A 15,000-nucleotide genomic window follows, 5' to 3' on the forward strand; every position below is an offset into this window, starting at 1 on the left:
CTACTTTTCTGTCCTCAAAGAGAGAGAGACAAATAGCTAGTGTTGTTGACTATTAAACTCAATACTAGTGTTTTACTTTTCGTAAAGCAGTTTGTGTTTCTTAACAAGGCAAAGCTAAATAGTAGGCTGGTCGTTACGGGGAAGCAAGAGAGTCACTTGCCGGGTGTGGCGCGTCCTTCCCACTGCTAGAGAACAGAACCCTCGCTGCTCTGCGCACCCAGTGCTGCTTATATTCTGCTTATCATAGTAGCCTATCCAGTCCAGGTGAAAATATAAGTCACGAGAAGGCCAGTCCGGGTCAGGCTGCTTGTTAGCCTTCGTCGTTTCGGTTAAGTTAGCCATCTTACTTATTGCCAAAGCCAGGCCAAGCAATTCGAATAATTCATGTTTGTGATTAGGAAACTTATTAGAACCAAACAAACTTCAGCACACAATGTCCAGGGGATGAGCACGCTTTACCACTAAGGGACAGTTTAGTTGGGTCAACATAAGACAGTCTCGTGTCCCAATTGTTTGTTTAGGTAGCATGAATCGTTCCTGTTGAGGTAAAGAGCGGAGTAATTGAAGGAATGAATCCAAGCCTCACACTTATCACCTGTGGAAGGCGGGGCTTCCAGTGATGGCACAGATTTAATTTGCCTTGTACCTGCATCTGATGGTCATGGTGCTTCCAAGACAACTGGGAACTCAAAAAACCCCAGGTCAAATCATGACGTTGGTGATCTTCAGGTCGGAAAGTCGGAGCTCTAGAAAGATGCCAGAGTTTCCGACTTGGAATTCCGAGTTGGATGACTGTTCAAAACGAATTTTTCCCAGTCGGGTCGTGTTTTCTTTCGAGTTCCTAGTTGTCTTGAACGCACTGAAGTCGGAAGTGTGAGATTTCCGAGTTCCCAGTTGTTTTGAACACGGCATTAGTCTCAGCAGAGGGAGGGAGCCTCTCATGGTCCCTGCTCTCTCCTTGCTTTCCTCCGGTGAGACTGGCCTGAGAGAGGGGACATCGTCTTCCACCTGATGGCAAAACTCGAGTCGCACTGCATCTGCCTCATGCACAAAGTCATGCTGTTTCTATGACCAGAGACAGTGAACTATTCCTCAATATTAAAATAGACAGGACGAGCTGCTAATGATAATACAAATGCAGGGCTGTCGATCCACTCGGCTCCTTATTCAGTGCAGCTGCAGCGTGAGTGGAAGTACGGAGAAGCGCGTTTTGTGTTTTGTAATGGTGTTGAATAAAAACAGTGTGGACAGCGCTGAATAAGAACATGAACTCACTCATAAAAACAGCAGCTCTTTGCTGGATTCTTTGACAGTCTCTCTCTGTGGTCATGGTTTTAAAAGTGATTTTAAAGGCTGGTATCAAACTTTGCTGAGGCCGGGGTCGTGGAAGCTCTGTAGGCATGGTGATTTGAGCTATCCGATTGGCCAGCGCAGTAGGCGCACTCGATTTAGCCACAGGTCTCCAGGTCCGCCGGGTAGGTGGAGTTTCTCTTTTCAGACAAATGAAATGGTTCAAAATGGGAACACTTTGCTTACCCAGTGCGCAGGACTTCTGAATCTACTGCCAACAGTGTATCACAAAACAAAAACAAAGGAGTGCAAGCCTTTACGGTTGGCTTTTCTACAGACATGTTTGGTGATCGACTAGGAATACCTTGGCGACCGACCGGTCAGCGTCCTAAAGGTTCTCCTACATGTTACATGTCCTGTGTCTGGTTCTCCTACATGTTACATGTCCTGTGTCTGGTTCTCCTACATGTTACATGTCCTGTGTCTGGTTCTCCTACATGTTACATGTCCTGTGTCTGGTTCTCCTACATGTTACATGTCCTGTGTCCGGTGCAACAACTTATGGAGGTCTGATTGATACTCAAACATGTTTATGGAGGTCTGATTGATACTTAAACATTTTGTGTGCCAGTTCCCCTGAAATTGTTTACAGAACTCTGAATACTTTGGTATTCAATATGGCCCAATGGAGGTCTGTTCTATTCTATTTGTTGATCTAACACCCTTTCTGTTTGTCTGTCTCTCCAGACTTTGGATGGCCAGAACATCTATAATGCGTGCTGCACTCTGCGTGTGGAGTTCTCCAAGCTGACCAGCCTGAATGTGAAGTACAACAACGACAAGAGCCGAGATTTCACCCGCCTGGACCTTCCCTCTGGAGACGGACAGCCCACCATGGACCCTGCCTTGACCGCCGCCTTCGGTGAGACCAAACACACTGATTACTAAGACCAGGAACAGTTAGCATTGCCCATAGGTAATGTCACACTTAGCCCCCATGCTAACAGTCTCATCCACTTCCTATCTGTCACCTCCACTTCCTATCTGTCACCTCCACTTCCTATCTGTCACCTCCACTTCCTGTCTGTCCCCTTTACTGTCTCCTCCCTCTGTCTCATTCACAACCCGTCCAATTAGCTACTGTATCTCACTCTATATAAAGCTCCTTGTGTAACTGTGATGTCAGTGAATGATTATAGCCCTGGTGAGACAATACCCTGTCATCCATCTCCTACATGGTTTAATGGTTAATCTGTCATCCATCTCCTACATGGTTTAATGGTTAATCTGTCATCCATCTCCTGCATGGTTTAATGGTTAATCTGTCATCCATCTCCTACATGGTTTAATGGTTAATCTGTCATCCATCTCCTACATGGTGTAATGGTTAATCTGTCATCCATCTCCTACATGGTTTAATGGTTAATCTGTCATCCATCTCCTACATGGTTTAATGGTTAATCTGTCATCCATCTCCTGCATGGTTTAATGGTTAATCTGTCATCCATCTCCTACATGGTTTAATGGTTAATCTGTCATCCATCTCCTACATGGTGTAATGGTTAATCTGTCATCCATCTCCTACATGGTTTAATGGTTAATCTGTCATCCATCTCCTACATGGTTTAATGGTTAATCTGTCATCCATCTCCTACATGGTGTAATGGTTAATCTGTCATCCATCTCCTACATGGTTTAATGGTTAATCTGTCATCCATCTCCTACATGGTGTAATGGTTAATCTGTCATCCATCTCCTACATGGTTTAATGGTTAATCTGTCATCCATCTCCTACATGGTTTAATGGTTAATCTGTCATCCATCTCCTACATGGTTTAATGGTTAATCTGTCATCCATCTCCTACATGGTTTAATGGTTAATCTGTCATCCATCTCCTACATGGTTTAATGGTTAATCTGTCATCCATCTCCTACATGGTTTAATGGTTAATCTGTCATCCATCTCCTACATGGTTTAATGGTTCATCTGTCATCCATCTCCTACATGGTTTAATGGTTAATCTGTCATCCATCTCCTACATGGTTTAATGGTTAATCTGTCATCCATCTCCTACATGGTTTAATGGTTAATCTGTTTAGGGTTGTTTTTATCAGTGTTGTGTTGGCTGATTAAGATAAATCATGTCCCTTAGAATGGTATGATTTTTCCTATTACTGCCATTTTAAAACGGTAATACCTAGCCAGGGAAGCTGTAGATGTCTGTTGTTGGTTGGCTGATTCCCTGGCTGATGATGATGATGATGATGGTGATGGTGTTCCTGTGTGTCTATGTGACGTTAATGCTATCAGCTTGGAGCACACTGCAGCACACATACATCAAAGAGAGATCTGTCTTTATCACTCCACAGAAAGGCCACAAAGGCTACGTTGTTCTACTGCACACGGAATTGAGCCACTGCTCAATGTATCTGTGTGTGTGTGTATCTGTCTGTGTGTATCTGTCTGTGTGTGTGTGTGTGTATCTGTCTGTGTGTATCTGTCTGTGTGTGTGTGTGTGTATCTGTCTGTGTGTATCTGTCTGTGTGTGTGTGTGTGCGTGTGTGTATCTGTCTGTGTGTATCTGTCTGTGTGTGTGTGTGTGTATCTGTCTGTGTGTATCTGTCTGTGTGTATCTGTCTGTGTGTGTGTGTGTGCGTGTGTGTATCTGTCTGTGTGTATCTGTCTGTGTGTGTGTGTGTGTATCTGTCTGTGTGTATCTGTCTGTGTGTGTGTGTGTGTATCTGTCTGTGTGTATCTGTCTGTGTGTATCTGTCTGTGTGTGTGTGTGTGCGTGTGTGTATCTGTCTGTGTGTATCTGTCTGTGTGTGTGTGTGTATGTATCTGTCTGTGTGTATCTGTCTGTGTGTGTGTGTGTGTATCTGTCTGTGTGTATCTGTCTGTGTGTGTGTGTGTGTATCTGTCTGTGTGTATCTGTCTGTGTGTGTGTGTGTGTATCTGTCTGTGTGTATCTGTCTGTGTGTATCTGTCTGTGTGTGTGTGTGTGCGTGTGTGTATCTGTCTGTGTGTATCTGTCTGTGTGTGTGTGTATCTGTCTGTGTGTGTGTGTGTGTGTGTGTGTGTGTGTGTGTGTGTGTGTGTGTGTGTGTGTGTGTATGTACAGTTTACATACACCTTAGCCAAATACATTTAAACTCAGTTTTTCACAATTCCTGACATTTAATCCTAGTAAAAATTCCCTGTCTTAGGTCAGTTAGGATCACCACTTTATTTTAAGAATGTGAAATGTCAGAATAATAGTAGAGAGAATGATTTATTTCAGCTTTTATTTCTTTCATCACATTCCCAGTGGGTCAGAAGTTTACATACACTCAATTAGTATTTGGTAGCATTGCCTTTAAATTGTTTAACTTGGGTCAAACGTTTCGGGTAGCCTTCCACATGCTTCCCACAATAAGTTGGGTGAATTTTGGCCCATTCCTCCTGACAGAGCTGGTGTAACTGAGTCAGGTTTGTAGGCCTCCTTGCTCGCACACACTTTTTCAGTTCTGCCCACAAATGTTCTATAGGATTGAGGTCAGGGCTTTGTGATGGCCACTCCAATACCTTGACTTTGTTGTCCTTAAGCCATTTTGCCACGACTTTGGAAGTATGCTTGGGGTCATTGTCCATTTGGAAGACCTATATGCGACCAAGCTTTAACTTCCTGACTGATGTCTTGAATGTTGCTTCAATATATCCACATAATTTTCCTTCCTCATGATGCCATCTATTTTGTGAAGTGCACCAGTCCCTCCTGCAGCAAAGCACCCCCACAGCATGATGCTGCCACCCCCGTGCTTCACGGTTGGGATGGTGTTCTTCGGCTTGCAAGCCACCCCCTTTTCCTCCAAACATACCGATGGTCATTATGGCCAAACAGTTCTATTTTTGTTTCATCAGAGGACATTTCTCCAAAAAGTACGATCTTTGTCCCCATGTACAGTTGCAAAGCATAGTCTGCCTTTTTTATGGCGGTTTTGGAGCAGTGGCTTCTTCCTTGCTGAGCGGCCTTTCAGGTTATGTCGATATAGGACTTGTTTTACTGTGGATATAGATACTTTTGGTCCTTTGCTGTTCTTCTGGGATTGATTTGCACTTTTCGGACCAAAGTATGTTCATCTCTAGGAGACAGAACGCGTCTCCTTCCTGAGCGCTATGACAGCTGCGTGGTCCCATGGTGTTTATACTTGCGTACTATTGTTTGTACAGATGAACGTGGTACCTTCAGGCGTTTGGAAATTGCTCCCAAGGATGAACCAGACTTGTGGAGGTCCACAATTTTTTTCTGAGGTCTTGGCTGATTTCTTTTGATTTTCCAATGATGTCAAGCAAAGGGGCACTGAGTTTGAAGGTAGGCCTTGAAATACATCCAGACGGTACACCTCCAATTGACTCAAATTATGTCAATTAGCCTATCAGAAGCTTCTAAAGCCATGACATCATTTTCTGGAATTTTCCAAGCTGTTTAACCCTCCCGTTGTCCTAGGGTCAAAATGACCCGCCACTGTGTTGAACCAACTTTATTTAATTTTTATATTTTTGGGATCATTTGTGAGAAGGAGGCAGTGAGACTTTCTTTAAAGTATCACTGCCTCCTTCTCACAAATGATCCCAAAAATATAAAAATTAAATAAAGTTGGTTCAACACAGTGGCGGGTCATTTTGACCCTAGGACAACGGGAGGGTTAAAGGCACAGTCAACTTAGTGTATGTAAACTTCTGACCCACTGGAATTGTGATACAGTGAATTATAAGTGAAATAATTTGTCGGTAAACAATTGTTGGAAAAATTACTTGTGTCACGCACAAAGTAGATGTCCTAACCGACTTGCCAAAACTATAGTTTGTTAACAAGAAATTTGTGGAGTGGTTGAAAAACAAGTTTTAATGACTCCGACCTAAGTGTATGTAAACTTCCGACTTCAACTGTATCTGTTTTCTCAGTACCTCCAGCAGCCCTCTGTTTTTTAAAGTAGCCTGGAACAACAAGATGTACCACCACCCACCCCCTTCCTAATCACACACACACACACACACACACACACACACACACACACACACACACACACAGACACAGACACAGACACAGACACAGACACAGACACAGACACATACACACACACAGACCACACACACACACACACACACACACACACACACACACACACACACACACACACACACAGACACACACACACACAGACACACACACACACACACACCCACACACACAGACACACACACACACAGACACAGACACACACACACACACACACACACACACACACAGACACACACACACACACACACACACACACACACACACACACACCCACACACACAGACACACACACTGGTGAATTCACCATTATTAAACATGATGTGCCATAATTAAACTGGTTGGTTCTGTAGTGTAGAGATGGTTGCATCCCGAATGGCATCCTATTCCTTTATATAGTGCACTACATGGGCCCTGCTCTACATGGGCCCTGGTCATGGGTAGGGAATAACGAGCCAATTTGGGATGGAACCAGTCTCTACACTACAGAACCAACCAGTTTCCTCCATCAGGACAGCAGAGAGCTGAGGTGTCTCGACAACAACACACGATGAAGGTTGGTTCAACCTTGTGACTGTTTCCATTTGGGATGGAATCTAACTCTCCTCTCTGGGAGAGGGAAAATGCGTGTAGGGACTGAGCCTGTGAACATTCTTCTTTAAATGAACTGTAAACCGTCCAACATTTTTAATTTCCTGTACTGCCAACCCAACAACCCCCTCTATGAGGAAATGAAAATGCAGCGTCCCGTTTGGAATTGCTTTGTGTTGTTTTGAGAGGCAAAAAGGAGGAACGTGTTTTTTTATGGAATCCCACAGATTGTTTTGTAGGGGGCTCGAATTTGGAATCTCATCTTTGAATATTCAGAATGTTGTGAATGGTTAGTCTTACACAGTAGGGGAGAGTGGGGTAAGTTGATCCACCCTGGTACCTTTTAGGGGAGAGTGGGGTAAGTTGATCCACCCTGGTACCTTTTAGGGGAGAGTGGGGTAAGTTGATCCACCCTGGTACCTTTTAGGGGAGAGTGGGGTAAGTTGATCCACCCTGGTACCTTTTAGGGGAGAGTGGGGTAAGTTGATCCACCCTGGTACCTTTTAGGGGAGAGTGGGGTAAGTTGATCCACCCTGGTACCTTTTAGGGAGAGTGGGGGTAAGTTGATCCACCCTGGTACCTTTTAGGGGAGAGTGGGGTAAGTTGATCCACCCTGGTACCTTTTAGGGGAGAGTGGGGTAAGTTGATCCACCCTGGTACCTTTTAGGGGAGAGTGGGGTAAGTTGATCCACCCTGGTACCTTTTAGGGGAGAGTGGGGTAAGTTGATCCACCCTTGTTTCTAGGAAACTTTACACTAAATGTATAATTTGACCAAATATTCAGGAAGAGGTCATCATTTCATGGAGTTTGTGAAGGAGAAACCAGATGGAAAAAGTGGTAAGCAAGTTAGGTCCAAAAAAACTGATTTTCACTAAGTCAAATGATTTATTGTTAGAGGTTTCATAATGCTTGTATCTAAACCAAAGTAGATCATTTTAAAATTGTTCTATACAGAGCATTCGGAAAGAATTCAGACCCCTTGACTTTTTCCACATTTTGTTACGTTACAGCATTATTCAAAAATTGATTAAATACATTTTTTCCTCATCAATCTCCAAATGTTTGCACATAAAAATACCTTATTTACATAAGTATTCAGACCCTTTGCTATGAGACTCGAAATTGAGCTCAGGTGCCTCTTGTTTCCATTGATCACCTTTGAGATGTTTCGACAACTTTGATTGGAGTCCACCTGTGGTAAATTAAATTGATTGGACATGATTTGGAAAGCCACACAAAAACCAAGCCATGAGGGCAAAGGAATTGTCCGTAGAGCTCCGAGACAGGATTGTGTCGAGGCACAGATCTGGGGAAGGGTACCAAAACATTTCTGCAGCATTGAAGGTCCCCAAGAACACAGTGGCCTCCATCATTCTTAAATGGAAGAAGTTTGGAACCACCAAGACTCTTCCTAGAGCTGGCCGCCTGGCCAAACTGAGCAATCGGGGGAGAAGGGCCTTGGTCAGGGAGGTGACCAAGAACCCGATGGTCACTCTGACAGACCTCTAGAGTTCCTCTGTGGAGATGGGAGAACCTTCCAGAAGGACAACCATCTCTGCAGTACTCCACCAATCAGGCCTTTATGGTAGAGTGGCCAGACGGAAGCCACTCCTCAGTAAAAGGCACATGACAGCCCGCTTGGAGTTTGCCAAAAGGCACCTAAAGACTCTCAGACCATGAGAAACAAGATTCTCTGGTCTGATGAAACCATGATTGAACTCATTGGCCTGAATGCCATGCGTCACGTCTGGAGGAATCCTGGCACCATCCCTACGGTGAAGCAGGGTGGTGGCAGCATCATGCTGTGGGGATGTTTTTGCTTTGTCATTATGGGGTATTGTGTGTAGATTGATGAAGAAAAAATAACAATTTAATCCATTTTAGAATAAGGCTGGAACGTAATAAAATGTGGAAAAAGTCAAGGGGTCTGAATACTTTCCGAATGCACTGTACATCAGTTGAGGTCTCTACACGCTTCAATATGAGGTCCTAAACCCAGCATGGAAGGGCATCCTTGTAGCTGTGTGGACTAATGTTGTGCCAATGGCCTTGGGGTAAGTTGAGCCAATGGCCTTGGGGTAAGTTGTGCCAATGGCCTTGGGGTAAGTTGTGCCAATGGCCTTGGGGTAAGTTGTGTCAATGGCCTTGGGGTAAGTTGTGCCAATGGCCATGGGCAAAGATGAGCCAATGTAAGTGTTTTCTTCCCAGGCGTAATGCAAGGCATTATCACTGGGATATGAGGTAACAACAGGACCGGTGTTAAAAGTGTTTTTAAAAAGTACAAAGTGTTTGTTAGGTGTTAAGCCTGTGTTAAACGATGCTTAATGTGTTTGGGAAATAAAGATAAGGAGTCTAAGGAGTTTTCACCCCACTCTCCCCTATATGTCTTTGTGTGGTCTAAGGAGTTTTTCCACTGTACTCTCACTTCTGATTTGCTTGCTCTTTGAGGTCTAGGGTGGATTAAAAGGGCTTTATAATATACATTTGATTGATTGATTGATTGATTGATTGATTTGTGTTTCCAGGTGCTCCAGGTATCATCTCTTCGCCTTACGCTGGGGCAGCAGGTTTTGGCCCCACTATCGGATTCTCCCAAGCAGGTAGGTACCACCCCACTATCACCCTCTTCCAGCCCCATTCATGTTTTCCTCGATCCTGACTAGTCTCCCAGTCCCTGCCGCTGAAAAACATCCCCACAGCATGATTCTGCCACCACCATGCTTCACCGTAGGGATGGTGCCAGGTTTCCTCCAGACGTGACGCTTGGCATTCAGGCCAAAGAGTTCAGTCTTGGTTTCATCAGACCAGAGAATCTTGTTTCTCATGGTCTGAGAATCTTTAGGTGCCTTTTGGCGAACTCCAAGTGGGCTGTCATGTGCCTTTTACTGAGGAGTGGCTTCCGTCTGGCCACTCTACCATAAATGCCTGATTGGTGGAGTACTGCAGAGATGGTTGTCCTACTGGAAGGTTCTCCCATCTCCACAGAGGAGCTCTAGAGGTCTGTCAGAGTGACCATCGGGTTCTTGGTCACCTCCTTGACCGAGGCCCTTCTACACCGATTGCTCAGTTTGGCCGAGCGGCCAGCTCTAGGAAGAGTCTTGGTGGTTCCAAACTTCTTCCATTTAAGAATGATGGAGGCCACTGTGTTCTTGGGGACTTTCAATGCTGAAGAAATGTTTTGGTACCCTTCCCCAGATCTCTGCCTTGACACAATCTTGTCTCGGAGCTCTACGGACAATTCCTTTGACCTCATGGCTTGGTTTTTGCTCTGACATGCACTGTCAACTGTGGGACCATATATACAGTGAGGGAAAAAAGTATTTGATCCCCTGCTGATTTTGTACGTTTGCCCACTGACAAAGACATGATCAGTCTATAATTTTAATGGTAGGTTTATTTGAACAGTGAGAGACAGAATAACAACAACAAAATCCAGAAAAACGCATGTCAAAAATGTTATAAATGTATTTGCATTTTAATGAGGGAAATAAGTATTTGACCCCTCTGCAAAACATGACTTAGTACTTGGTGGCAAAACCCTTGTTGGCAATCACAGAGGTCAGACGTTTCTTGTAGATGGCCACCAGGTTTGCACACATCTCAGGAGGGATTTTGTCCCACTCCTCTTTGCAGATCTTCTCCAAGTCATTAAGGTTTCGAGGCTGACGTTTGGCAACTCGAACATTCAGCTCCCTCCACAGATTTTCTATGGGATTAAGGTCTGGAGACTGGCTAGGCCACTCCAGGACCTTAATGTGCTTCTTCTTGAGCCACTCCTTTGTTGCCTTGGCCGTGTGTTTTGGGTCATTGTCATGCTGGAATATCCATCCACGACCCATTTTCAATGCCCTGGCTGAGGGAAGGAGGTTCTCACCCAAGATTTGATGGTACATGGCCCCGTCCATCGTCCCTTTGATGCGGTGAAGTTGTCCTGTCCCCTTAGCAGAAAAACACTCCCAAAGCATAATGTTTCCACCTCCATGTTTGACGGTGGGAATGGTGTTCTTGGGGTCATAGGCAGCATTCCTCCTCCTCCAAACACAGCGAGTTGAGTTGATGCCAAAGAGCTCGATTTTGGTCTCATCTGACCACAACACTTTCACCCACTTCTCCTCTGAATCATTCAGATGTTCATTGGCAAACTTCAGACGGCCCTGTATATGTGCTTTCTTGAGCAGGGGGACCTTGCGGGCGCTGCAGGATTTCAGTCCTTCACGGCGTAGTGTGTTACCAATTGTTTTCTTGGTGACTATGGTCCCAGCTGCCTTGAGATCATTGACAAGATCCTTCCGTGTAGTTCTGGGCTGATTCCTCACCGTTCTCATGATCATTGCAAGTCCACGAGGTGAGATCTTGCATGGAGCCCCAGGCCGAGGGAGATTGACAGTTATTTTGTGTTTCTTCCATTTGCGAAGAATCGCACCAACTGTTGTCACCTTCTCACCAAGCTGCTTGACGATGGTCTTGTTGCCCATTCCAGCCTTGTGTAGAGCTACAATCTTGTCCCTGACATCCTTGGAGAGCTCTTTAGTCTTGGCTATGGTTGAGAGTTTGGAATCTGATTGATTGATTGCTTCTGTGGACAGGTGTCTTTTATACAGGTAACAAACTGAGATTAGGAGCACTCCCTTTAAGAGTGTGCTCCTAATCTCAGCTCGTTACCTGTATAAAAGAAACCTGGGAGCCAGAAATCTTTCTGATTGAGAGGGGGTCAAATACTTATTTCCCTCATTAAAATGCAAATCAATTTATAACATTTTTGACATGCGTTTTTCTGGATTATTTTGTTGTTATTCTGTCTCTCACTGTTCAAATAAACCTACCATTAAAATTATAGACTGATAATTTCTTTGTCAGTGGGCAAACGTACAAAATCAGCAGGGGATCAAATACTTTTTTCCCTCACTGTAGACAGGTGTGTCCTGTGAAGTAGTGACCCGCAACGGTTAGTGACCCGTTTCCAGAAACGAGTCACAAATGTGATATTTCCGGTTTTTATATTTAATATGTTTCAAAAAGTTCTAAAAACCTGTTTTTTGTTTGTCATTATGGGGTATTGTGTGTAGAAATTAAAAACATAAATACCTTATTTACATTAAATATTTTGTCTTGCCCATTCACCCTCTGAATGGCACACATACACAATCCATGTCTGAATTGTCTCAAGGCTTAAAAATCCTTCTTTAACCTGTCTCCTCCCCTTCATCTACACTGATCTACACTCCCCCCGCCCCTCCCCCCTCCCCTCCCCTCCCTCCTCCTACTGACCCTGGGCCCTCCCCCCTCCTCTAGGAGGCCCACCCTTTGACCTGCTCTCGTGCTTGCCCCCAGGTCTGTCCATGCACACGATGACAGGAATGGGACACCTCACCATGCCAGGCTCAGTCTCGGGACGGATGACCCTACACGGCATGGCGCCCACCGCCGTTCACGCTGTTCTCCTCGTCTCCAACCTCAACCCCGACGTGAGTCACCCCCTGTGACCCCTCCACTATCCCCTCTTTGTCTTTCTCCCAAATGGCACCCTATTTCCTATATAGTGCACTACTTTATACAAAGGCACATTGGGTTTTGCTCAAAAGTAGTGCACTATATAGGGAATAGGGTGCCATTTGGGAAGCACTCATTGTCCCCTTTACTACCCCCACCCTAACACTGTTTTCCCTTTCCCTGCCCTAGCTGAGAAAATCTCAACTCTCCACGTCCAAGTACAAGGCGGTTGAGTGGCAACGAGTGTTGGCGGAATGAGAGACCTGACTACATCGAGTGGCTGTCAGTCGATACTTGGATAAATGTAAAATCTTAAACCCATACCGTGTACCTATTGTGTGTTTGGCCTGTCTTTGTTTGTTGAAATCCATGCTTTTTAATAAGACTTTAGTCAAATACAACCACCAACAGTTTCACCGTTCCTGTTGCTCTAAGATGTCAACTCAGTGCGAATGCGCATGTGCCAATTGAATCTCAGATTACGTAGGGTAATGTACATCTTACATTTCAACAAACAAAGACAGGCCAAACACACGTAGGTACACGGTATGGGTTTAAGATTTTACATTTTTCCAAGTATCGACTGACAGCCACTCGATGTAGTCAGGTCTCTCATTCCGCCAACACTCGTTGCCACTCAACCGCCTTGTACTTGGATGTGGAGAGTTGAGATTTTCTCAACTACCCCTGCCCTTACCCACTATAAACTCAGAACATACCCTACACACCAACCCACAGAGAGATATAGAGGGCCAAAACGTTCCACATACCCTACACACCAACCCACAGAGAGATATAGAGGGCCAAAACGTTCCACATACCCTACACACCAACCCACAGAGAGATATAGAGGGCCAAAACGTTCCACATACCCTACACACCAACCCACAGAGAGATATAGAGGGCCAAAACGTTCCACATACCCTACACACCAACCCACAGAGAGATATAGAGGGCCAAAACGTTCCACATACCCTACACACCAACCCACAGAGAGATATAGAGGGCCAAAACGTTCCACATACCATAACTGTTCATGATTTAACCTCTTATATGTTAATGATGAAAGTTGTATGATGTATGAACAGATAAACTCATGTTAGAATCTAATGATGCTCAAGTCAAGTCTCCCTCCTCTCTCTCTCTCTGTCTCTCTCTCTCTCTCTCCCCCCTCTCTCTCTCTCTCTCTCTGTCTCTCTCTCTCTCTCCGTCTGTCTCTGTCTCTGTCTCTGTCTCTGTCTCTGTCTGTCTCTGTCTCTGTCTCTGGCTCTGGTCTGGCTCTGTCATGCGGCTCTGGCGTCTGCTTGGACTCTGGGCTCTGCGATCGTCTGGGTGAATGCCGAATATGGCTCTGGGCTCTGGTCTGACTGAAGCAATGTGCTCTGGTGTTGCGTTGCTGCGTTTGGTTGCGCTGTTCGACTGTGGGTGCGCGGCTTCGTAGAATTTGTCTGTGGTTTCTCGCTCTGGTCTGGCTCTGTCTGCGCTCTCGCCTGGTCTGTCTGGCTGGTTCTGGCTCTGGGTATGCTCTGGGTCTGGTCTCTGTCTCTGTCTCTGTCTCTGTCTCTGTCGTCTGTCTCTGTCTGTGTGCTCTGTCTCTGTCTCTGTCTCTGTCGCTCGTCTCTCTCTCTCTCTTCTCTGTCTCTCGCTCGCTGTCTCTCTCTCTCTCTCTCTCGCTCTCGTCTGCTCTCGCTCTCGCTCTCGCTCTCGCTCTCTGCTCTCTCTCTCTCTCTCTCTCTCTCTCTCTCTCTGTCTCTCTCTCTCTCTCTCTCTCTCTGCTCGTCTCTCTCTCTCTCTCTCTCTCTCTCTCTCTCTCTCTCTCTCTCTCTCTCTCTCTCTCTCTCCCTCTCTCCATCTCTCTCGCTCTCGCTCTCTCTCTCTCTGGCTGGGTGGGTGGGTGGCTGGCTGGGTGTGTGTGGGTGGCTGGCTGGGTGTGTGGGTGGGTGGCTGGGTGGCTGGTTGGGTGGCTGGCTGGCTGGCTGGCTGGCTGGGTGCGTGGGTGGGTGGGTGGGTGGCTGGCTGGCTGGCTAGGTGGCTGGGTGTGTGGGTGGGGGGCTGGCTGGCTGGCTGGGTGGCTGGCTGGCTGGGCTGGGTGGCTGGCTGGCTAGCTGGCTGGCTAGATGTGTGGGTGGCTGGTTGGGTGGCTGGGTGGCTGGCTGGCTGGGTGGCTGGCTAGATGTGTGGGTGGCTGGCTGGCTGGGCTGGGTGGCTGGCTGGCTGGGTGGCTGGCTGGCTGGGTGGCTGGCTGGCTGGGTGGCTGGCTGGCTGGGTGGCTGGCTGGCTGGGTGGGTGGCTGGTTGGGTGGCTGGGTGGCTGGCTGGCTGGCTGCCTGGCTGGCTGGGTGGGTGGCTGGGGTTAGTGGCTGGCTGGCTGCCTGGCTGGCTGGGTGGGTGGCTGGAGTTAGTGGCTGGCTGGCTGCCTGGCTGGCTGGGTGGGTGGCTGGAGTTAGTGGCTGGCTGGCTGGCTGGCTGGCTGGGTGGGTGGCTGGGTGGGTGGCTGGGTTAGTGGCTGGGTTAGTGGCTGGGTGGGTGTGTGTGATGATGGGATCAATATGAGGCAAGGAAAGGGAAC

At 46.4% G+C, this 15,000-nt stretch overlaps 1 protein-coding gene across 5 annotated transcripts in view; it reads left to right on the forward strand.

Moving 5' to 3' along the window:
- Nucleotides 1-15,000, forward strand: part of LOC121583629 (polypyrimidine tract-binding protein 3-like) — a 116,357-nt gene that overhangs the window by 98,151 nt on the left and 3,206 nt on the right. For 4 of the 5 annotated variants that reach the window (XM_045214446.1, XM_045214448.1, XM_045214445.1 and 1 more), the window contains 3 exons: nucleotides 2,038-2,212; nucleotides 9,468-9,542; nucleotides 12,235-12,407. In XM_045214446.1, the coding sequence (XP_045070381.1) occupies nucleotides 2,038-2,212; nucleotides 9,468-9,542; nucleotides 12,235-12,407 (423 nt within the window). The remainder of the gene's footprint in view (nucleotides 1-2,037; nucleotides 2,213-9,467; nucleotides 9,543-12,234; nucleotides 12,408-15,000) is intronic. The other variant, XM_045214449.1, reaches the window with a different exon arrangement.

This window comes from Coregonus clupeaformis, unplaced genomic scaffold (genome assembly GCF_020615455.1).
Source record: "Coregonus clupeaformis isolate EN_2021a unplaced genomic scaffold, ASM2061545v1 scaf0258, whole genome shotgun sequence".
NCBI classification, from domain to species: domain Eukaryota; kingdom Metazoa; phylum Chordata; class Actinopteri; order Salmoniformes; family Salmonidae; genus Coregonus; species Coregonus clupeaformis.